Genomic DNA, 24,873 nt, shown 5'->3' with positions numbered 1-24,873 from the left:
AAATAAAAACTTTGAGGTTCACTGATGACATTGTAATTCTGTCAGAGACAGCAAAGGACTTGGAAGAGCAGTTGAACGGAATGGACAGTATCTTGAAAGGAGGGTATAAGATGAACATCAACAAAAGCAAAACAAGGATAATGGAATGTAGTCGAATTAAGTCGTGTGAAGCCGAGGGAAATAGATTAGGAAATGAGACACTTAAAGTAGTAAAGGAGTTTTGCTATTTGGGGAGCAAAATAACTGATGATGGTCGAAGTAGAGAGGATATAAAATGTAGACTGGCAATGGCAAGGAAAGCGTTTCTGAAGAAGAGAAATTTGTTAACATCGAGTATTGATTTAAGTGTCAGGAAGTCGTTTCTAAAAGTATTTGTATGGAGTGTAGCCATGTATGGAAGTGAAACATGGACAATAAATAGTTTAGACAAGAAGAGAATAGAAGCTTTTGAAATGTGGTGCTACAGAAGAATGCTGAAGATCAGATGGGTAGATCACATAACTAATGAGGAGGTATTGAATAGAATTGGGGAGAAGAGGAGTTTGTGGCACAACTTGACTAGAAGAAGGGATCGGTTGGTAGGACAAGTTCTGAGGCATCAAGGGATCACCAATTTAGTAATGGAGGGCAGCGTGGAGGGTAAAAATCGTAGATGGAGACCAAGAGGTACTGGGAGATGAAGAAGTGTGCACAGGATAGAGTAGCATGGAGAGCTGCATCAAACCACTCTCAGGACTGAAGACCACAACAACAACAACAACAACAACAACAACATGGATGCTATCTTGTAATACCTCTTGTTCCTTGCTTCTCTCCCTTACATGTTGAATTGGAGCTCTCATCTCATTGACTATTTAAGACTGTTCTTCAGATCATGTACATGATATTCTTGCTACTGCATACCTTTGTTTTGTAGCAGTGAGCTACTATTTCCTCAGGTCAGCCTCCTAACATCTTACATTTTGGCAATGCTCACCAAATTTTAAAGTTCTTACAAAAGTATTGGAATTTTTACTTTCTCCTGTGACCTCCTCCATAGCCAAATGGTTAGTACCATTGCTTTCGGTGTGGAAGGACTGGTGCCTACTCAGATTTTTTTCTGAGTTAGGGAACCCTAGTACTAGGATCACTCAACATGTGAGACAAAGTCAGGAGCTTCTTGAATAAAGAAGCAGCAGCATCACTGGCATTCATCTACTGGCAATAACAGCTGGAGAGATTGGCAACATGCTGATTACATGTCCCACAATCGTAGACTGCTCCATGTACAGCCTTGGAAGCAGCAGTTGGCCAACCAGAGCAGGCCTCAGACCTAATTCATGAGTGTTGTTCATGCTTACTTTCCCCTGTCCAACAACTTTCCACGTTAATGATTCATCTTAACTGATGGCAGCTAACTTGGCCAATATTTTCCATATAAAAACTACTCCTGACTGGCTGCTTCAATATCGGTACTAAAACTCCTCCCTCCTCTTGGCACACAAGTACTGGCGCACATTAGTGCCAACCACTGAACTTGTTTCCTGAGATTTAGATTTGGATGGTTTCCAATTAAGTGCAATCTTTCCCAGCACATCAAGTCCCAAATTATGCATGCAGCATGGCTTTTCTGGGAGCTGTGATTCTCATTAAATTTCTGGGACTTCTTTTAATGGCTGCTCAATTCTGTTATGCGCGCCACTGTACACTTGGTGGGATTAGCTGATCTACCTGATTGACAGGATGCACCCTCTTTGACATAAAATTGTCCCAGCCCCCATTTCCTACGTTGCTAATCCTCTGCTCACTTATCCTAGAGGCACCAAAAATTCACATAGTCAGTACTCCTCTCAAATGAGGCATTGGTGTTATGTGCATTCAGAGTGTGAAAACAAACATTTCTGTCTTCACTCATATATAATCAGCAGAGGTAAACACAGTAAAGGTGCCGTTTCAGTAGGGCTTAAAGAAGCAAGTCTCGAGCATAGAATTGAAACAGTTGTTAAACAGTGTAACCATACAATGCTAAAGCATTGTTTTATCGAATATGTCCACTATTTTAAAGAAAATGAAATAAGTATAGATATGAAATTAAACAGTATAAAAATATATGGAAATGTGTAAAAGAAACTTAATTCACACAGTAAATTGTTTTAAGTATTTGCATATTGGTTACATAATCTTAATGATTTCTGTACAATGGACAGTAATCTCAGCTCTAAGAAAACTCTTTCTTATACCACAAAATAGTCAGATGTACTGAGGATTTGGAAACTAATGGGAATTATTCATTCTACTGCTTTTTCTTGTAATTCTACCACTATGATTCTTTTGAGTAGATGCTTCACTTAATGGTAAAGAAAGAAAGTTTTTTCCATGTTTATTGTCATTGCTGTAACATCTTTCCTTTGTTTCATTGCCCATGTGTAAAATTCTTAGTTCTCTTCTGGGTAAAAAGTATGAAACATTTCTTTCATTTGTTTTTTGGAGCCTCTCTAGCGTCACACCAAGTCTCAGTTGGTGCTACAGCCAGAAGTCATGCTCCCATAGTGGTGCACAGCATGCAAGACTAATTACGTAACAGATTGCTCCACAGATTTAATCAGAAGTGTTTATTGGCAGCCTGAGATTACGTCTGAGAACAGCCACACTACCCAGTTGGTTCAAAGAAGGGTGTCCAGCTTCGCTTTTATCCATGAGATAGGATTAAACTCCTCACTACTCTAAAATCAACAATCCTAAGCAATCAAAACACTTCCAGAAAGATTCCAAGATCTGAACATTGGACTAGAATATGCACACAGCTAACATTTCATACACCACCTGCATCTGGCTCCTATTAACTTCTGCCAGTTATGTCCACCACCACCACCACCACCACCACCAACAACAACAACAACAAGCAACAACAACAACAGGAGTACAGTTCAAAGTCAAAAGAGGAAGAATGACAAAAACATAACACTCAGATTTCCATGGAAATTAACATAATTTATTAATATTAAATTAATTGTGGCCATACTGGTTACATTTGGAACCGTGGCCATGTGGAATAATTATTTATTTGTACTTTATGCCACCAGTCATTTTTATTTGTTTAATGTTTAATTTAACATGTTGTACTGTGTTTCGAACATGTTTTCTCCCTGTCAGTAATCATCAGTTATTTTACACCTCATAAACCAAAAGTTATCAACTGTTTTACTGTCCCATTTCCTAATTTACTCCCCTCAGCCTCACCCGATCTAATCAAAGTACATTCCGTTACTCTTATTTTACTCTTGCTTATGTTCATCTTGAAACAATTTTTAAAGACACTGACCATTCCATTCAACTAATCTTCCAGATCCTTTGCTTTCTGTGACATTATTACAGTGTCATTGACAAACCCCAAAGGTTTTTATTTCTTTTCCTCAAACTTTCAAACTTTAATTCGTTCTCCAAATTTCTCCTTTGTTTCCAATATTGCTTGCTCCATACACAGACTGAGTAACTTTGGAGATAGGATACAAGCTTGTCTCATTCCCTTCTCAACTACACTTTTCCTTTCATTACTTCTGACTCTAATTGCTGCAGTCTGGTTTCTTCACAAGTTAGATATAACCTTATGATCTCTGCATTTTATCCCTGGTATCTTCAGAATTTCAAAGAGTGTGCTCCAGCCAAAATTCTCCAGTGCTTTCTTAAAATCTGCAAATTCTACAATCAAAGGTTTTGTCTTTCTCCAATCTAGGTCAGTTTTGTTGCACATATTCCCACATTTCTCAAGAATTAAACAGGTCTTCTCCAAGGTCAACCTCTACCAGTCTTTCCTTCCTTCTGTAAATATTGTGTGTCAGTATTTGGCAACCATGGCTTATTAAACTGATGGTTCTGTAATATTCACACATGTCTACATTGGAATTTGAATTATTATAGTCTGAGGGTAAGTCAGGTGCCTCCTGTGTATTCATGCCATCTGCTGTGTTCTCCCAGGGACCTATGTAATTCTGAGAGAATGTTGTCTTAAAGAGCCTTGTTAAATTTGTCTTTCTGTGCTCTGTGAAATTATTGTCACTGTATTATCTCCATTTACTTTCTCCTCACTAGCCACATTATTGTCCACAAGTTCATTTTCTTTGTATCACCATTCTATATGGTTCTTGCACTTTTCGGTCTTCACTTGTTCGCTTAGTACTGGCCTGCCTTCCAAGATCTTGGTATTCTGCATCTCTTTTCTCCAAAGGTTTCTTCATATTTCCTATAGGTGGCTTCTGTCTTTCCGATAGTGACACATGTTTTGTCTTTGCATTTCACCTCTAGTCATTTCTTGTTTGCCGTTTAACAATCCTGTCAGTTTAATTTTTTGTTTGTTTATATTCCCTCTTGCCTGTTTAACTTTGTGAATTTGTATATTTTTCCCCTTTTGTCAGTTAAATTCAGCATCATGTGTTATCCAAGGGTTTATACTAGGCCTTGTGTCTTTGCCTAGTTGTTTGTCTGCCATCTTCACTTTACCATCTCTCAGAGCCACCAATTGGTCCTCTATTATGTTCCTACCCCCTGTTTCAATGAATAGTTGCCTAATGTTTTCTATGAAACTCTCAGAAACATCTGGTTCTTTCAGGTCTTTCAACTTTTCCAGGTCGCATCTTTTTAATTCCATGTCTTTCTGCAGTTCACTCAATTGTAATCAGTAGTTCATAACCAATAATACATTATGATTGGAATGCACATCTGCCTCTGGAAATTTTTTAAAGTTTAAAATCTGGTTTCAGAAAATATACATTATCATTGTATAATGTTTTCTTTTTGGCTTTAGTAAAGAAGAAACATTGCTAATTAGCCTGTCAACAGTTTATCTGGTATTGTTTATTGTAAAATTATATAATCTGCCTGAAACCGTGTGATGTCTCCAGGTCTCTTCCATGGATAAAAAAAGTCTTTTATTATTCTTAATCCAAGTGTTACAAATGAATAAACTGTTGTGAAAATTCTTCTAGGTATCTTTCCCTTTGCAGTCCATGTTCTACCATTATCTTGGCTATGATAATGCATTCACTATGTTGTTCATAGTAGCTCACCCACATTCCTATTTTCTTATTCATTTTGGACCTTCTCCTGTATTACTGCTGTCTGATTTTGTGTTGCTTCCCTGAACTAATTCCCACAATGTATACATGTTGATTAATGTTAAAAGGTATATCATTCAATCATCAAGACTGTTGCCCCTGCAGCTGCTGAAAAGGGTGCTTTCCCTCTTCAATAACCATGTGTTAGTATGGTCTCTATACAGACACCTCTTCAGTGTAGTTGTACTTACAATGCACCTATCTGTCTCGTGGCATGCAAGCTACCCCACTGTGACAGGGTCTTTCATTCATGGGGTTCATGTCACTGGCATTCAGTATTCTATGGCAGTATTATTAGTTATGTAATCCGGATGTTATTTTCTGTATAACTGTTACCAAAAGTTAAAAAAAAAAAAAAAAAAAAGAAAAAGAAAAAAAGGAAAGCTCTTAACAAGTATATGAAGTACTCTAATTTAGGCTACTTCAGTTATACATAATGAATGATGTACAATCTAGCCTACAAGGTGATTACACACTAAATGATTTTTTGAACTTGTAAAAATGTTGATTAATGTTATTCTTGTGATATACTTATCTAATCATTGTAATCCCTCTGTTTATATCCTTATCCGTTAAACTTGATCTGTATATATTCAGTCATATTATTGAGATTGTACTTTAACGCTTTGAGGGGCAAGTAAACGCCATAAATATTTATTGCAGAGGGCACGAACCATAATTTACATGTTTCAAATTTGAGCCACTAGCAACACTTAAGTTGTATTAGTGTAATATGTTTTCTATATTATGTTTGTAAAAATTCACCTTAACAATAAAAAATGTTAGCATTAAATGTGGGCACCGCAGATAACTATCATCCCATTACGGTATACAGGTTCGGTAGTTAGTGGTCCAACTTTGGTTCTTGCCGGCTCTCAGGCACAAAGATACTTTGCACACTGAACACATCCACAGAGTTCAGACTGGGGTTTTTTCTTGATCTGGAAATTGCGCTTCTTTTAGACAAGTGAATGGGATAATGTTTAGTGCTTTTGTGGCAAATACTTTCATCTGTGTATGGCTTGTGTACCTTGATCTGAGATGATAAATTATTTTTGTATACAGAGGTAGAAGAAGCAGCCACTGAAACTACTTTTGGAGCCAACAAACTTTTGCATGCCACTCAACGAAAGTCTTTATTGGAGAACTGCTCCATTTCATTCTCCTTGTGCATAATGGCATAATGAATGCATTGTTTGTTGCAAAGCAGTCTACAAAGGGAAAGAACAGTATCATCTACCATTTCTTGCTTTTTCTGTCTGTAGCATAGTCTGACTTCAGTCTATCAAAATTATCCGCTTAGTTCCTACTGGAATTGTAATCTTTCAACACAAGAGGTCAAGTGATATTGGTTATTGTTCCATCTTCTATCTGTGTGGATACTGTGGACACATTCGATGGTGCATGATATGTAGCAATCATGTTGACTGCCCTGTTATCCTTCCACCTGTAGATAACTATTCCATCATTACTCATTCTGTAATTGAATTCAACTTTCTCAAGTTCGTTTTCCTCTTTGAGTTTTGGCATGTTTTCCTTCTGGGATTTATTGTTCCACAAGTGCACAGACTGTTAGATTTTAGGTTCTTGAACAGATCTTATGATGTAAAATAATTGTTATGATGTAAAATAATTGTCCATAAAAATAATATGATTCTTTCCATGAAGATCACTGGTTAAATTTAGAACCACTTTCAATCATAACCCTGCCACTAGAGACTGTTGAAACATTTCCGATATAAATATCAAGGTTTAAGTTGTATGATGATTCTTCACATAACATCCACACTTTGTATCCTCTCTTGATAGGTTTGTCCCTCATGTGCTGTTTGAGAGGTGATTTGCCTTTGAATTTAACCATTGCATCATCAAGTCTGGTGTGGTTGTGTAGCAGTCTTGGAATTTCCTGTTCAAATGATGTAGCAACGGACATACTTTGTGTAGTGTGTCATAATTCTGACTGTTTCTGTCGGGAGTCGCCGAACTATGGTTGAGGTGTAAGTTACTCATTAACTTTGTGCTGGTATTAACATAGAAATAAAACTATCACCTAGGTTCAGATTATGCTCCAGTAATCTCTGTAGCTAGGTCTTTTAGTTAGTGAGTCCCAAGTAAAGATTTATTTCGATAAAAGTTTTTATTTCATGTTCGTTGGTGGGGATGAAAGATTTGAGTGCTTGTGTTGCATACATACAAATAAGTTTGAAACATTATGTGGTTTATACACTCCTGGAAATGGAAAAAAGAACACATTGACACCGGTGTGTCAGACCCACCATACTTGCTCCGGACACTGCGAGAGGGCTGTACAAGCAATGATCACACGCACGGCACAGCGGACACGCCAGGAACCGCGGTGTTGGCCGTCGAATGGCGCTAGCTGCGCAGCATTTGTGCACCGCCGCCGTCAGTATCAGCCAGTTTGCCGTGGCATACGGAGCTCCATCGCAGTCTTTAACACTGGTAGCATGCCGCGACAGCGTGGACGTGAACCGTATGTGCAGTTGACGGACTTTGAGCGAGGGCGTATAGTGGGCATGCGGGAGGCCGGGTGGACGTACCGCCGAATTGCTCAACACGTGGGGCGTGAGGTCTCCACAGTACATCGATTTTGTCGCCAGTGGTCGGCGGAAGGTGCACGTGCCCGTCGACCTGGGACCGGACCACAGCGACGCACGGATGCACGCCAAGACCGTAGGATCCTACACAGTGCCGTAGGGGACCGCACCGCCACTTCCCAGCAAATTAGGGACACTGTTGCTCCTGGGGTATCGGCGAGGACCATTCGCAACCGTCTCCATGAAGCTGGGCTACGGTCCCGCACACCGTTAGGCCGTCTTCCGCTCACGCCCCAACATCGTGCAGCCCGCCTCCAGTGGTGTCGCGACAGGCGTGAATGGAGGGATGAATGGAGACGTGTCGTCTTCAGCGATGAGAGTCGCTTCTGCCTTGGTGCCAATGATGGTCGTATGCGTGTTTGGCGCCGTGCAGGTGAGCGCCACAATCAGGACTGCATACGACCGAGGCACACAGGGCCAACACCCGGCATCATGGTGTGGGGAGCGATCTCCTACACTGGCCGTACACCACTGGTGATCGTCGAGGGGACACTGAATAGTGCACAGTACATCCAAACCGTCATCGAACCCATCGTTCTACCATTCCTAGACCGGCAAGGGAACTTGCTGTTCCAACAGGACAATGCACGTCCGTATGTATCCCGTGCCACCCAACGTGCTCTAGAAGGTGTAAGTCAACTACCCTGGCCAGCAAGATCTCCGGATCTGTCCCCCATTGAGCATGTTTGGGACTGGATGAAGCGTCGTCTCACGCGGTCTGCACGTCCAGCACGAACGCTGGTCCAACTGAGGCGCCAGGTGGAAATGGCATGGCAAGCCGTTCCACAGGACTACATCCAGCATCTCTACGATCGTCTCCATGGGAGAATAGCAGCCTGCATTGCTGCGTAAGGTGGATATACACTGTACTAGTGCCGACATTGTGCATTCTCTGTTGCCTGTGTCTATGTGCCTGTGGTTCTGTCAGTGTGATCATGTGATGTATCTGACCCCAGGAATGTGTCAATAAAGTCTCCCCTTCCTGGGACAATGAATTCACGGTGTTCTTATTTCAATTTCCAGGAGTGTATGTGTTCTATCAAAAATCTCGCAACGTAAATCAAATGGCTTTAGGTTCAGCTTGTTCTTTATTTTTGCAGCCACACCACCCTGTCCAATAAAAATAAATAATGGCACTTCGTTAACTCTTGTTTCTTGGTTACAGTTTATTGTGACTGTTGATGGAACAGAGGGGCACCACATTGTTTTCGCTTATCTCATCACTTTCACTTTTATCCTCAGAATCACTACTGTTCGATACACGATTGTAAACAAGACTAGAACTTGCACAGCCTGTGGTGAACGTTGAGTCATTGTCATCACTTCCATCACTGTCACCACTGTTGTCATTTGAAGGAATTTCCTCAAAAATATTTGGTAACGTTCTTCCTCTGTTTTTCTTTTTTGGTGAGACATACTGTATGGAGAAGAAGGGTGGTAGTTAGCAGCACTAACCACACTAACCACACAAAAATACATATGTGAAGCAGAGAAAATTGTATTTGGATAAAAAGTAATACCACTTGTAGATTTATCGAAGATCAACACGTAAATACAGATAAAAGCAGTGAAAAAACAGACTAGATTGCGGTGGTACTTTATTAAAATGACCAATTTCGGCCTATACTTAGGCCATCTTCAGACAGTATCATCAGCTGAAGTTGATGATGCGTACAACAGCCAGTTGACCTCAGTTGCTGAAACTGCTACATACATATATACAGGGAGGGGCAAGTAAAAGTGATCCAGAGAGCAGAGCTCCGGGGTACATGAAGCCACAGCAGAGGAAAGGAAATAGGCTAGTAATCTAACTATAGCAGATGTTGGAAGTGACCACCATTCATCTCTTGGCACTGTTGGATCCTGTTCAGCAAGTTGCTGAAGACAGAGCGAAGCTGAACTGCTGGAATTGCTGCATTCTCATTCGAAATGTTCTCCTGCAGTTCTTGAAGATTATGAGGGTGGTTGTGATGCACCTTAGACCTGAGGGCTCCCGTTGATCTGAGTGCCAGCAAGGACTGCGACCAGACTGACCTCTGCTAACAACTTCGTCAGGCGTGAAGATTGTGTAAACATACTCCAAGGTTCGGCCGGTTGCATTGGCAGGTGCTCCATCCTGTTGGAAGTAACTGTAGGCCTTTTCCTACTCTGTTAATGCTGCCACAAATTCATACACAATCCTATACTCTTGCCCAAGCCACTTTTATTTGCCCCACTCTGTATAAACAACTACCTACCATAAACAGCCATATAAATAAGAGCTACAGAGAGACACTAAACACTTTCATGAACAACAAGAACAACAATCCATGAAATATCAGCTCGTGTTGTAAATACATGGCAAAAGTACTGCACTGTGTTTCTCCTGTCATCTGGTGAAACTTCAGTCAATAATTGGTTGGTTAGTTGAGAGAACCTCTGAACGGTAAACTGAGAAAAATATATGGTTAGCCACAGTGACAATCATCTTTTCAAAGCATCTGCATGTGTGGTAGGTTACGATGATGCCTGCACTCCAAAGAGTTACGCTCTTTTTGAACATATACCAATTGTGTCAATTCAGCATGCATGACTCTCTTGTACTGCATATTCCCTCCAAAATACTGAACGATAACTTTTTCTTCTGTTTCGCTATGTGTAACATATGTGCACATAGGCACAGAACAAGAATTATTTCGTTATCTTCATGCAGATTGACATTTTTGTTAACATTTTATGCTCATTTTTATTTTAAAAGAGATTGTCAAAGGCTTGTTAACTATTTTTGGCTCATTTTTACTTTAAGAGAGATTGTCAAAGGCTTTCTTCTGGTTGTCAAAGGCTTTCTTCTGGTTGCTACAGGGAGATGAGAGTCCAGTCAAAATATGATCAGTTTTGCATAATAAACATGAACATCAGTAATATAGTTTCATGTTGTCTTGCAGCGAGAAGTACTTGTCTGCTTTTTAAGGTTCTGTCAATATTGTGTTTACTTTATATAGCCTTATTTTAAAAATGTATGGTATGTATAAATATATCTTTGATTTATTACTCTTAGTCCTTCAGTAATTCACATACTTTCAACTCTTAGTATTATATTTACAGTGTAATCTAGTAAACTATTTTCACATGTGTTAAATACTTACATGTGTTATGTTTTTTTCTTTCCTTTCCCTATATGCCTTTTTAAAGGAGCTGATGGTTTGTATAACAAAAAAAGGAATTTATCAGTATTAGACACATTCTAAATACATAATTATAAATAATATGAGTATTGATTGATTTTGCAGTCTCCATTCAATGTTCTTACAGCTTGTCAATGCTCAGCTGCTTTCAGTAATTGGCTTCAGCTACAAAGTTTGAAAAGAAACAGATAAACAAACAGTAATTTCTGATTTAGGGTAACTTTCAATGAAAGCTTCTCTGTTTGTGTCAGCAACAACATATATGTTGTCAAGATGTGATCTGGTATCTCTCATGTGAATGTGAAAACAGCACACCTGGCACTGTTAATTTGTTGCTGTTAACTGTTAGGAAAATGTTTCATTACATGTTATTGTGAGTTTATTTCATCATGTGCAAATAAATTCTTGTACTCGGAAGTATTAGAATTGTAGCAAGTAAGATACCAAAATTTGGTTTTGCATTGTATTCAGTTATGTACTGAACTGAGAGAGACATTTAGTGACATAACATGTGATGAGAATTTTAAAACATATGTTTTTGCTGTACAGTATTTTTGTAATATATCACAAGGAAAACTTTTTCTTTATTTATTTCAATATTTTGGTTTAAGTAATCTGTAAGAAGCATATTTAAAAGATTTGCAGCTGTTTTGAAAGACAAAAATTTTTATTTATCCACTTTATTTAATAACTGGAAGAGCATTAATTTTCATTCTTGTTCTTGTCTTTCCTATTTCTTTTTGTCCTCAAAAGATGTTTTTGCAGAACATTGATGTTTGTAGTACGAGATAAATATTAATTTTTAAGCAGTTGTTAATGAATGGATTATTCAAAGTAAATTTTGTAATAACTCATGTTAATGCAATTACATTAATAGGCAATTTGTTAGAAATACATTTTGTAAAGTAGTGGTTAGTCGTACGCTAGGGCCACTTTTTCCCTTCTGATAGAATCCGTTGAATGATTTTGCGTAACAATTTACCAATAGTTATAGAGGTATGTGCATTATGTTATTGAAACCATCTCTGACAAGTGCTGTCATGTATTGGGCATTTATTTTAAATATTGCAGAATCCACAGTATATTTCAAATAATCATATAGTCATTTTTTATGAGATTAAGGCCATACCAAAGCCATTATCACAACATTAGTCTGGAACATGTAAGCTTGTGATTTTATGCAACACAGAACAGCGTTGTCATAGTACAGAAATGCAAGAGACTCCTCAAAAATCGTGAGGGTGGAGTAAGAGGATACAGCATCCTTGAGGAAGATGTGGGAGGCATTGTATGATAATGAAATTGAGCAGTGACATTTATTTTTGTATTAGTTTTTAACTTGAGCACAAGATACATTGCTCGAGCAGTGATGATTTCATATTCTGTTTAAACGGATTTAATATACTATAAAGGCTATATTATATATCAGATCTTCTGTTCTGTCTGTTTTTGTTATACAAGTGCTAGATACATATTTAACTATGCTGATAGTGTTGTAGCGGTTATATTATTAACGGCTATAATGAACTGAACTCCTCCAAAACACTCTCGTTTTGCCTGATATTGTTAATTTATAAAATAGAGTTTTGATCATTATCATAAAAGGACCTGTTATTGATGAGAACTAACGTAGGTGCATGAGCATTTCACTTCATTCTATTTTCTGTTTTCTCACCCGTATTCTCGCTCATTTTGAAAATGTGAGTTGTGTGAAATAATTCCCCCCCCCCTCCCCCGCTGCAAATGCTGGTTTAGTTTAAAACCTGTCTTTGTGCTTGGACTCTTCTCAACTTTTCTCTTTAAATATTTTTATACGTAATTTGTGTACTGTTTCCTTGTATTTTCTGCATTTGGAGTACTTGCACCAGTGTCTTAACATAAATTGTCTGTTTCCATATAAGTGCCATAGAGTCTGAGAGGTAAATAATTTGTCATGAATGTTAGGATGGATCTTTCAGTAATGGAAAGTTCATTGTATGAATAGACGATAGCATATGATCACTCAACAGCACTTGCATGATAGGTGGTACAGAGGTACATTTAGAGATAATTACAATTGCTCTAGCTTTTTGCTCTTCTTCCAGCTTCAGTGCAAACTACAAACACAGCTGTCCCTAACCCACTCCCTTTCCTACCCAGAAAACACACACACACACACACACACACACACACACACACCTCTGACTACATTATGTGCTAGTTAGATTATCTTCTCTCTTTATCTCTGTTCCATTTATTTGCAGAAATGTATATTTCTTTTATGTCACAAACTTTGCAAATCCACTGGCAGAAAAGACCAGAATAATTACACAGTCACAGCACACAAAAGGAAAGTCACACACAAATCAGTTTTGGGGCATTGGAAGCCACTAATAATTTAAGTATTAAATGTCAAACTAGAAAAATTGACTGAATAACTGGAAGTTTTGTACCAGTGCTTCATGTGTTAGAAATAATCCCTTCTCTTTGGCTTGCATTGCGTCCTTGAATAATTTATCTGGAGTACATTTCATGCACTCATCAGTTTTTGAATGTGTTTGGTTCTCACTCATTCTTGTCATCTCACTGCCTTGCTGACTGCTTTCAAATTATCATTTGTTACATGGTCACTTGCCCTTCAACAGCAAATTCTTGAGCATTATTCTTCTCATATTTCATATTGTTTGTGTTTGATTTCTCAGATTAATTATTTTGTGGCTGTGGTTCACTTGTATGTTATTTCTTACATTACTATTCACTTGTAGATTATAACTCCCATATCTCCCAAAAAATTAATCAGGATGATTTGAACTTTAGCTTGGTTCTCAGTCTTACTGTCATAAGAATGTAATCCTGTTTATGTGATATCTATTGCTTTGAGAGTCTGATTTGTTTTACCTGTTTCGGCACTTCCTATTGCAGGCTTTCAGTGTGTTTGACTTTTTCATTTTAAGATATATGTTGTAACTTCTATGATGAAATGCCTTGTTATTGCATTTGTTAGTTACCTAATAACATTAGTATCTGTTACTGATTGAATACAAGTTATACCAGACACATCTGGCATTTAGTTTCAGTTTGTTTCATCTTTACTGAGTGTTATTCCATTGCTAAAATTTTCTTTGGTATCTCACCTTCCCAATCTACTTCAAGGAAGATCCAGTTCATGTTAGAAGTAAAGTTAAGCACGTAAAGTAATAACTGCACATGCTACATTGAAACATGTTAATATGACATTAACCTAGGTTTGAATTGTGGAAAAGTATGAAATTATTTATGTATTATTTATGATACAGAGAAAACACTTGACCATGTGTGCTCAATGTGGTATCTTCATTTCATATGTTAATATAAATGAACATGAAGAATAATTGCAATCTTTTTAGCATGCCCATCATATGTGGAAGAATTTGAAACTTTTTAATCTCTGCAGAGAGTTCCCATAATAGACTATGTGAACTGTAGGGCATACCTTTTTTGCACAAGGGAGTTATGGTCATCTGCACTGTTATTTCACTTACTTTAAGAAAGTTAATATGTACCTGAATGGTAAAATATAGCTCTTATTAAATGTATCTTGTAAATGAATTGTACTATATTATAAGGCCCCTGTCCATATCATGATGTTATTACATTTGCTGCCAGAAATGAGAACTGCATGATACATACAGTGTGGGTATGCAAATTCTTATTACTGAAGCAAATTAGCATCTCATGTATTTTCAAATTTGATGAAGAATACATTGTATTGTTTTCTTTTTTTTTTTTTTTTTTTTTTTTTTTTTTTTTTTTTTTTTTTTTTTTGGGGGGGGGGGGGGGTAATTCAGTTTGGAGATATGTAAAGCTGCTTGGAAGTAATCTATAGACATATTTCACACAACGTTATTTCTAGACTGATCATTTATTTGGTTCCTTTTCTTTGTGACTGACATATACAGCTTTTCCTCTTTTATAACAATATCCATTAAATATCAAATGAGCGCCAAAATTCATTATTGCCAGAGAAATTCAGTACCTGCGGTGGAGTGTCATGAGTTCTTTTTAAAATGGGGGTTGCATGATTTTCATTTAGACAGTATTTTTATTCTGAGATTGTTTATGTTAGCCTGCTGTGCTCCATTGTTCCTGTTTTGGAAATTCGTAAGTATGTACTTGTATTTATTCTTGTGAACCAAATGTTTTGGAAGCCTCTTTGTTAATAATTGGGTTCCAGGTGTCATAAAGGTTGAATTTTTGCAATTGGTCTCAATCTTTGATTATCCCTTAGTGTTGGTTGCACTTACATGTGAGAATTTGCATTTATGCATGTAGAAGCAAAGTTTATGAACCTTAGGTTCAGAAAAAGGTGGTCTGTGCTTTTTAATTTTGAGTATCTTCCTTTACAATATACAATCACTATTCCATGCTCATAAGTGTACAGAGAAAAAACAGTTTGCAAATAGTTCTGAAGGAATTGAGGAAAGAAAGAAAGAAAAGATAGGTGGATTGACAGACAGATAGATAGCTAGAGAGAAAGAAAGAAATGATAGACAGAAAGAAAGAAAGAAACAAACAAACAAACAAACAAACAAACATCCGAACAAAGGGGTTAGGAATATTTATGAAGAGAAATGTGTTGCAAACATAAGATAATAAAATTTAAAGACTGTTGAGACTTTAATAATCAAAATGTGGAGTGATTCCATGGTTGGTAAAAGATTGTAGTCAATAATCTTTGGTGGTTTATTTCAAAAATAAAACTGTGTTCATGTGTGTGAGTGATGCTCTTGCAGTGGAACTGCTACCCAGCATTTTAAAGAATGTTTTCTTTCTAACAATGTATGTGGGTGAAATTTCATTTTAGGAATCTTCTTAACTTAGAAAACAGTTGTGAATCCTTTAGTAATAGCTGTAGCAGTTAAAGTGCAAGACTGTCATGTTAATAAATACAATTTTAACTTTGAAATGAACTATGAAAGATTATTAAATAAACATATGCTCTTTGCTCATTTGGGTTGTTGAAGTCTTAACAATACTTTGGTTTAATTCCTTCCTATGTTAGTAAGACCATCTTTCTTCCTCTCCCTCTTGTTTTATTTATTCCTTCCTTGCTCCAGAATGACTTGAAAATGGATGTCTTCTCTATTTATTGTTCTTTCTTTTGCTTTTGAGCCATTGGAAAACTGTGTTTTAGCAGTCCTTAGCAGTACTCTGCCAAACTCACTGAATGACCGTAGAGGACTACCATTAACTCCCTAAATTGATAAATTCACATTTTCCTGATAATGGACACAAAGCAAACTAGTAGACTAGAATTTTCCAGATGCAGTTACAAATCTTTAGTTTTCAGTAACAGAGAAGTTATTGAAAGTTACACATTCTATGGTCCCCAAGTATTCTTTGGACATAAAGATGAGAATATCAATGCCTAAATACCATTTTCAGACTTAAATCTTGAGGTAACTTATGTCCAGAAACAAATAGTATTTCAGTTCAGTAATGCAACCATTTTGAAAAGTTGTAGCATATCACAGCTAGTTTTGTAAGCAACCTCTTGCTTGTCATTATATTTGTACATTGTTCCATATGTTATTTAAAGCATCCCATTGTCAAAATATGCAGCAATCTTACCCTATATAACAATCTATGTCATTCACAGAACATACAAAAGTATGAACAATACAAGTTGCTTTGAAAAGAATTCATTGCAACTATTACCAGAACAGTTTTTGTGTCTTTTCTGTTTGTTTTATCAGTGTTAGGTCTAATATGCCCATCAGTGAATAGTAGATACCTCTTTTGTGTGTATGTAAAATATATATGTATATGAATCCAAACCTGTAACTTAAGAGTAATTGTTATTGAAGTAGATTATGATTACATTATGAGTTTGCATAGCAGTTATGTTGTTGACTGTTGCTGTTTTCCATTGCATCTTACGGGCTATAAAGATGCACTTATTACAACATTTAGTGGGTTCAGAAGACCATTACTTTCCTTTGTGGCATTTTATTTCCACTAAACTATAGTTATGAGCTTTGTTGAACTTTTTGTCTGTAAGTTGGTGGGGAAAAATTAAATCCCCCCCCCCCCCCCCCCTCTCTCTCAAATGGCCTTAAAAATGAAATCTCTTCTTCTCTCTGTAACATTTTGCATCATAAAATAGATGCACAGATATTGATCAATATAGGCCTTGTAACTTTCTTAACAGCATTTGTGTTTATAATTATTTCATTGTACAGAATTTTGTCCTTGAAATATGGGAAAATTTACCTTATAGTAATTAAAGAGGAGCCATTTCACATATCTTTGCATTGTGTACTTCTTTCTGCAAGTGAAAAACTTGGTATAATTTATTACCTTAGACTTCATCATATTATTTTTAGTTTCAGGTTAAGGAAGTTGCTGTGATTTATCTCTAAAAGTAAATAAAATGTATAATATTGTATTTTCTCTGACAGATGGCGATAGCATTGCCATCAGATATAAATTGGTTGTGTTTGGTGCTAAGTACATGATTATTTCAAATAAAACAATTGCTTTCCAAAGGAAAAAAGTAATGTTTGTTATTTTTTCTTTTAGAATAAGATGTATTTCATCCTCAGTGCCACAATAATTGCTTCTGTGTTTGAACCTCATTCCACCATGTAAAGGTCAGGGAAGTTGAAAGTGTGATCTTGCAGGCGGCGGAACTACTGCTCGTGGTGGTGCACGGGGAGGTTTAATAACACGAACGGGGGTTGCTGCTCGTGGAGCAGGCGTATTAAGTGCTGGAGGACAACCAGGCGTCATGAGACAAGATAAAACATATAACCGATATAATCCCATTGGTATGGGTGGAGGATACAGTTTGTACAACTGGAATTAACAGTCACAGTTAGTAAAAAAATTTTATTTTTATTTTTTTTCTGTTAGTTTCTTTGTATTGATTCTTGGAAAAAAATTATACTAAATTCGCAATTCAGTAATATTCCATTTACAGACGAGTAGTGTTGTGTGCAAAATGTCAAATTGTTCCTTGAAACTTTATTTTTTATTTTTTGCATTATGGCTGTTGCATTTTTTTTATTTTCGAAGGGAGAATATAGACGCATGTTTAGATACGAAAGCTGTTGTGAAACTTCATCAGTGTTCCTTGCAATGCATTACTTACCATAAATAATAAATACACTTTAAAGCACTATAAATCCATAGTTGTTCCCTCTTGAAGGCATTTTATGCTATTATCACTGAAAATTCGAACTCAGGAATATTGTTTTTGTCCCCTTGTTTTGCTCTGTCATTTGAAAATATGCTGATCAGGGATGATTAGCATTATTAAATCTTCCTTCAAAAATTTTTCTTCGTAATATTACAGCTGCTGCCCCAGTCTGCCATTGTGATGTTTATGGCAGCAGCAGGTACTGAATGTTAGTATGTGATTTCAAATGTTCCTCATTACGCATAAATAACGAAAAGCAAAAAGGAGAAGATAACAGGAAGGTTGTGAAGAGAGCCAAGTTTAGAGAGTACGAGTGGTTGACTTGGCATTTTGTGAGATTAAAGTGAGGGGAAACAAAATTAACAGTGGATTACAGTAGATTTTAAAAAATAACAAAACCAATCTAATTTTTGTTTTCTTGGTCCTATGTTATTAAAAAAAACACATTTGTTTTCAGGTTATTGTATCAGGTAGATTAATGTTTGATAAACCATTGGAAACAAGTCATGGGTCTGATTGATTTATTATTTTTTAAAGCTGACTTTATGTCCAAACTCTTGCTGTTCAGCAGTGGTCCTGAATTAATTGCAGTTTAAATAGTGAGGTTTTCGAAAGAGAGGTTATGATAGGTTTGATGAAAGTGGAGGTTATGGAAAGGAGAAAAAGAAGCTGAATTATAGTCTTACCTATAAAGGAACAGCAGTAAGATCAAAAATGTAACTTCAATTGTGAACTTTATCTAAGTGTGGGAGAGGTAGCAGAAAATGTTGTAGGCATGGAACATTAAGATTGGAGAGAAAAAGTCTTTGCGTGCAAAGTGCCGTTACAGTGACACTCACAGGGAAATTATTGGTTCTGTGCTGAACCATTTAATCTTGTGTTCTCGATTATGATTCGGTCAGAATCGCCATTCAGTGAGGAGTTGATCCTTCAGTCTGCCAAATAGTCCATTATTAATTACTTTGTTTCAATTTTTTCTTGTTATATGTCTATTTAATCATTGTACACTCTTATGCCATAATTCTTACTCATTTGTTCCCCAAGGTTTATACTACCCATTATGTGGGCGTTTTCATCTCTTATTTTCAGTGCTTTCTAAACAAAATATTTTGTTTAAAGCTAGTCAGTGTTGTGGGCCCTCCATACAACTGGATTCCTTCTGTTGGCCTTGTAATGTGGCCCGTAACAGTGGCTAATATTTTGGTCCTTATCTTGCATGCATCTCATACATCATTAAATTTGTTGTGGGAGCTCTATTTGTTACTAACATTATGACAGTTAATAAGATCCCCAATTTTTGCAACCACACCCAAACAGTGATTCACAGTGTGAAAATGCCATATTAATGTTCATGAAAAACATTATTGTCTCTCTGTAATTTAAGCAGCTCAGTGCCTAAAGTTTTATAAATTGTTCACACCTACAGATCTGAATTATTAACATTACGTAAATTACAGCAGGAATAAGAACAAGGACACTTCTTTTAGAGCCAGGCTGTTTTACTGTAACTTATTTTTGTTATTTGTGTTTAAGGCATTCGTTCACTGGTAGTTTATATATAACCCTTACTTACTTTTCTGTTATATTTTTTACAAATTACAGACAGATAAATTTCAGTTGAGCTCCTATGCATCCACCCTCACATCTTCTCTATCTTTTTGTGATGTCTTTGGTAATCACTACCCTGTGAGCCATAGCTAGCCAGAAGATATTGAAGAAATGTTGCAAAAAACTAATGTTAGGTTAAACCTTTGAGCTTGATGTTATTAATAAGAATGTTATATTTATTTTGCCTTATTTTGTTTTTTCATTTTTTAGATCCTGGTGGAACATTATGCCCTTTAATTCTACTTGCCTGAGGAAACAGTGAGAAAATTAGACTGAGGTTTATAGACACTTCTGGGCTTGACAAAATCCACAAGCCAGATTAATATCTGGGAAATGACTGTTGCATTTCAGTGCATTATGATGCAGTAGGAACAGGTTGGAATTAATCGGTTAAAATTTATCAGCGAATTGAAGGTGTGAAAAACATTGATGGATGGATGTTGTACACAAATTTTCCTCAGTTAAATACTAAATAACAATATTTTTCTTTAAGGTTCATTTGCAAACTGCCACACCACTACAGTTATTGAAAAATGTGTTTTTCATCTTTTTGTTTGAGGTTCTATTGTAGACATCCAAAAAAAGTTTGGGTATGTGGATGTTTGTTTCTAACTGTGCATTTATATGAACGTTTCATATAGAACATTGATGTCCCAGGAAAGTCTACCATTGAAAATTAAACATAGTTTAACAGTTGAGAATGTTGAAATGACGATGAAACTGGTGGACATCCAGTTAATGTGTTTTTACTGTGTGACTAATTGCAGTAAGCAACCTTCTCGAGTCTAGTCATCACGCTGGTGGATAAAAGTTGTGTAGTACTGAAATACTGCTCAAAAGTGCAGCCGCTTCTAAAAAAAAAGATCTGGATATTGCATCTTTTATATCAGAGGTCAGAAAATTTTAATTATGTGGGTATGTGTAGGCAGAGTCCCTGCAGCTGCTGCTTGCCTCAGCATGCAGCTGAGCAGAATAATCCTAAGTGATATTTTGCTGTGTTACATATCCTAAGTGATAACTTAAGTTTTCTTTCTTCAAATTCTTAAAAGCACAAATAAGCTATCTTTCTGTGTGGTTGTTATAGAATAAAGGAAAATAGTTTGCAAAATTTATTGTTGTGTGTGTATGTGCCACTTGTCACATGTGCTGATCCGAGACTTCACTTGGACTTGGAGTACAGAAGACTTTCAGTATTAATATTTCACTCATTAGTTACCTCACTGTAAATCGTTGTAGGCATCAGTTTCATTTTAGTGTACTTAAATGTTCTGGTTTATCAAATAAAATATATGATATTGTGCATTCTAAATACTAAATGTATGGAAATGAGCAGGGACATTACTAAGTGAAATAAAAGAATGAAGTGACTTGTATGTCTTGTCTATTATAATAGGGAACTAAACAATATCTCATTTATTCAGTTATTTTAGTATTAAGTGGCACAGTTCAGTATTGCACAAAATTGACACTCTCATTGAAGAACTTTTGGATTTAGACAGATAATGTCTCTTGTTGCATATCATTGAGAATTATTTAATGTGACACAGTTGCATGGAGTCTATACAACAGTAATTACTATTTCATAAATGATGCGCCACCTCATTGATTAAAAGTTAATTTGTTTTGTTTTGTGCTGTGTTTAAAATCGGATCAGTTACTGTGCATCATATGAATATACCTCATTAATTTGTTGTGCATTTGTTTTGATTGTTGCACGTCCCAATGATTTGTTTTTATATATCATTGAATAAAAGACTGTCAATATTGATTCATCTAATAAGTCAGAAAGAAGGTAGAATAAAAATTATTCATTTATTGAGACCATTAATTTGCATTTTATAATAAATCCTCAAGTCTGTAGTTTTTTATGACAATTTGGGCAGAGGAACATCCATACATCATCAAATTGTCTGGAATGCAGTATATGAAATTTCAGTAAGCAAATGAAGTTTAATGGTGATGTGGTTGCGATGTATTAGTCGAGCCTTGTTTCGTGATTTGTGTTTTTTACTGGGGGAGGGAGAGCTGTTATTGAGTATGAGAGAAGTATGGAAGAGCATAATATCAAAATTTTAATACACTTCTCAGATGTAAATGATTGGTAAATGAATAAATATTAAAAACATAAAAATGAAACAAAGTCAAAATAAATAATTCTGATGAAGTAGTTCGAAAATATCTTGAAGAGTGACAGTCAGCTGTAAGTAAAATTAAATATCAAGAACAGTAGAAAAATGGAAGCTTGGGTAAGGGTATAAGAGGCACAAGCTGGGCAAAACACTGGTCAGCATCATTCTCATTCTATACTGAGAACTCACGCCATATCCATACTTTAAGTTAACCTCGTTCAGTGACACATGTTTTGTGGTCTGGACTCATAGTGAAGCATAATTTTTTCTTCTCTCCCTCTCCCTCTCTCTCCCCCTCCCCCCCCCTTTTCCCTCGATGTTAGTCTTCAGCCTGAAAACTGGTTTACTGCAATCTACAATTGCTTGGAACCTGCTTGTTGTAGTTTTATTTGTAAATAATTATTTTGTGCCTATTGAAATCCAGCAGCATACAATTGTCACCACATTAGCAGACACCTGCTTTGCCACTCATTTTAAACCTACTCATCAGATTAAGTTTCAACCACAATGCACCCTCATTACAAAATGACCCACATTCCACTATATTCAGTACTTTGAAAAGTTGCCATTATCTACCATAAGGAATTCATATACCAACAAGTTTTAAATTAGTGCACACGCTTGAGTATTACAAATTTTTTTTACATGAATCAACATTTAAAAATTTAGTACAACCACCATTTTTAGAACAGTGTAGCTGTACATACCCCACAGAGTGCAGTGAAAAATTTAGATATGCATCAGTGTTCGAAACTATGTGAAACCTTTCTTAACACCTCCGCCCATTTTCCTAACCTCTTGTTGCCTGCTTTATCACTCCACATAGCCTTCATCCTATCCTGATGTCCTTATTACTATGTGTTTCCTGACATGTTTTGTTTTTGTAAAACTTCCTGTTCATTACTCCCTCACCATATGCAGTTCTCGACCATGTGGATTTACACGTGAGCAATTCTAGTTCCAGTGCACTGCATCTCGTTCCAGCCTTTGTGCCATATCACCCTTGAGACATCTACTGCCTGTGTTCTACCTTTGCCTACAGGCAATTAGTCATACATTAGTTAAAATTATTGTACATGTTAAAAATCCATGATAACACTTTTGGAGAAAGTTGTCTGGAACTGTTGGACATGTAACTGCACACTGAGAAGAAAAAAGGCTGTACCGCTGAGATTAGGCTGACAAATGATTATGTTACAATATTAGAGAAGGGAAGTTGCTGCTCACCATATAGTGGAGATGCTGAGTCGTGATAGGCACAAGAAAAAAGATTCACAGAAGTATAGCTTTTGGCCATTAAGGCCTTTGTCAACAGTAGACACACACACACACACACACACACACACACACACACACACACACACACACACACACACACAACTCGCACACACGTCTGCAGTCTCAGGCAACTGAACCACACTGCAAGCAACAGCACCAGTGCATGGTGGGAGTGGCAACTGGGTGGGGGTAAGGAGGAGGCTGGGGTTGGGAGGGGGAGGGATAGTATGGTGGGGGTGGCAGGCAGTGAAGTGCTGCAGTTTAGACAGGGGGCAGGAGAGAAAAGGGGGGGGGGGGGGAGGCAAGTAGCAGAAAGGAGAGAAATAAAAAGAAATTAAAAGACTGGGCGTGGCGATGAAATGACAACTGTGTAGTGCTGGAATGAGAATAGGGAGGGGGCTGGATGGATGAGGCCAGGAGGGTTACAGAACGTAGGATATATTGCAGGGAAAGTTCCCACCTGCGCAATTCAGAAAAGCTGGTGTTGGTAGGAAGGATCCATATGACACAGGCTGTAAAGCAGTCATTGAAATGAGGGATATCATGTTTGGCAGCGTGTTCAGCAACTGGGTGGTCCACTTGTTTCTTGGCCACAGTTTGTCAGTGGCCATTCATGTGCTCAGCCAGCTTGTGCTTGTCATACGTACATAGAATGCAGCACAGTGATTGCAGCATACCTTGTAAATCACACGACTGGTTTCACAGGTAGCTCTGCCTTTGATGGGATAGATGATTTTAGTGACCGGACTGTAGTAGGTGGTGACAGCAGGATTTATGGGACAGGTATTGCATCTAGGTCTATTGCAGGAGTGTGAGCCATGAGGTAAGGCATTGGGAGCAAGGGTTGTGTAAGGATGGACGAGTAAATTGTGTAGGTTTGGTGGACAGTGGAATAGCACTGTAGGAGGGGTGCGAAGGATAGTGGGCAGGACATTTCGCATTTCAGGGCATGACGAGAGGTAATTTAAACCCTGGCGGAGAGTGTAATTCAGTTGCTCTAGTCCTGGATGGTACTGAGTTACGAGGGGAATGCTCCTCTGTGGGCAGACTGTGGGACTTTGGGAGGTGGTGGGAGACTGGAAAGATAAGGCATGGCAGATTTGTTTTTGTACAATGTTGAGAGGATAATTAAGGTCAGTGAAGGCTTCAGTGAGACCCTTGGTGTATTCTGAGAGGGACTGCTTGTCACTGCAGATGTGATGACTACAGGTGGCTAGGCTGTAAAGAAGGGACTACTTGGTATGGAATGGGTGGCAGCTGTCGAAGTGGAGGTATACCAAGAAGTCCCTTCTGTACCTCTCCATGTAATCACATGACAGTGTTTGTCCCATTAACAGTGTAACATGTTAGTGTCCAAAGATATGTCTGGAGGAATACAGGGAGTGAGATCAAACCCATTTTACTCTCTGAGAAATCATGATTTAGTTCCAGACTTGAGATGTCATCCAAAATAGTTCTTTAATATCTTGGATGTAAGCTACATTCTCTTCTGCTGTGAACTGGTGTCATTGTTGTTTCTTCCCATTTCAGGATCAGTGCTTACTTCCCAAACACAAATTGTATTGAATGTGTGAGAGATTCAGTTGTAAGATGTGTTGTACCACAACTTTTTCAGAGGTGAAGTTCGTTGATCTTGAAGGATGGATAAATGTCACACACTCGTTAATAAACTCAATGAATGTATTGCACGCAGTTGCAAAGCATTGTTACAAGTGACCATGTTGGAGCTTAATAAACTACAACCTAGTCCACTAACATGGAAATTGTCCTCTTTATGTCTTAAGTCATTTCACTACATCGACCATTTTTAGTGGATCCTGTGAAGAA

At 37.3% G+C, this 24,873-nt stretch overlaps 1 protein-coding gene across 3 annotated transcripts in view; it reads left to right on the top strand.

Moving 5' to 3' along the window:
• Nucleotides 1-21,467, top strand: part of LOC126100734 (protein sex-lethal-like) — a 92,012-nt gene extending 70,545 nt beyond the window's left edge. For 2 of the 3 annotated variants that reach the window (XM_049911354.1, XM_049911355.1), the window contains exons 6-7: nucleotides 17,514-17,706; nucleotides 19,850-21,467. In XM_049911354.1, the coding sequence (XP_049767311.1) occupies nucleotides 17,514-17,698 (185 nt within the window). In that variant the 3' untranslated portion in view covers nucleotides 17,699-17,706; nucleotides 19,850-21,467. The remainder of the gene's footprint in view (nucleotides 1-17,513; nucleotides 17,707-19,849) is intronic. The other variant, XM_049911356.1, reaches the window with a different exon arrangement.
• The last annotated feature ends 3,406 nt before the right edge of the window (nucleotides 21,468-24,873 follow it).

Source organism: Schistocerca cancellata, chromosome 9, assembly GCF_023864275.1.
Source record: "Schistocerca cancellata isolate TAMUIC-IGC-003103 chromosome 9, iqSchCanc2.1, whole genome shotgun sequence".
NCBI lineage: Eukaryota > Metazoa > Arthropoda > Insecta > Orthoptera > Acrididae > Schistocerca > Schistocerca cancellata.
Note: the sequence above shows the minus strand (reverse complement) of the source record. Positions and strands in the feature narration are given on the sequence as shown.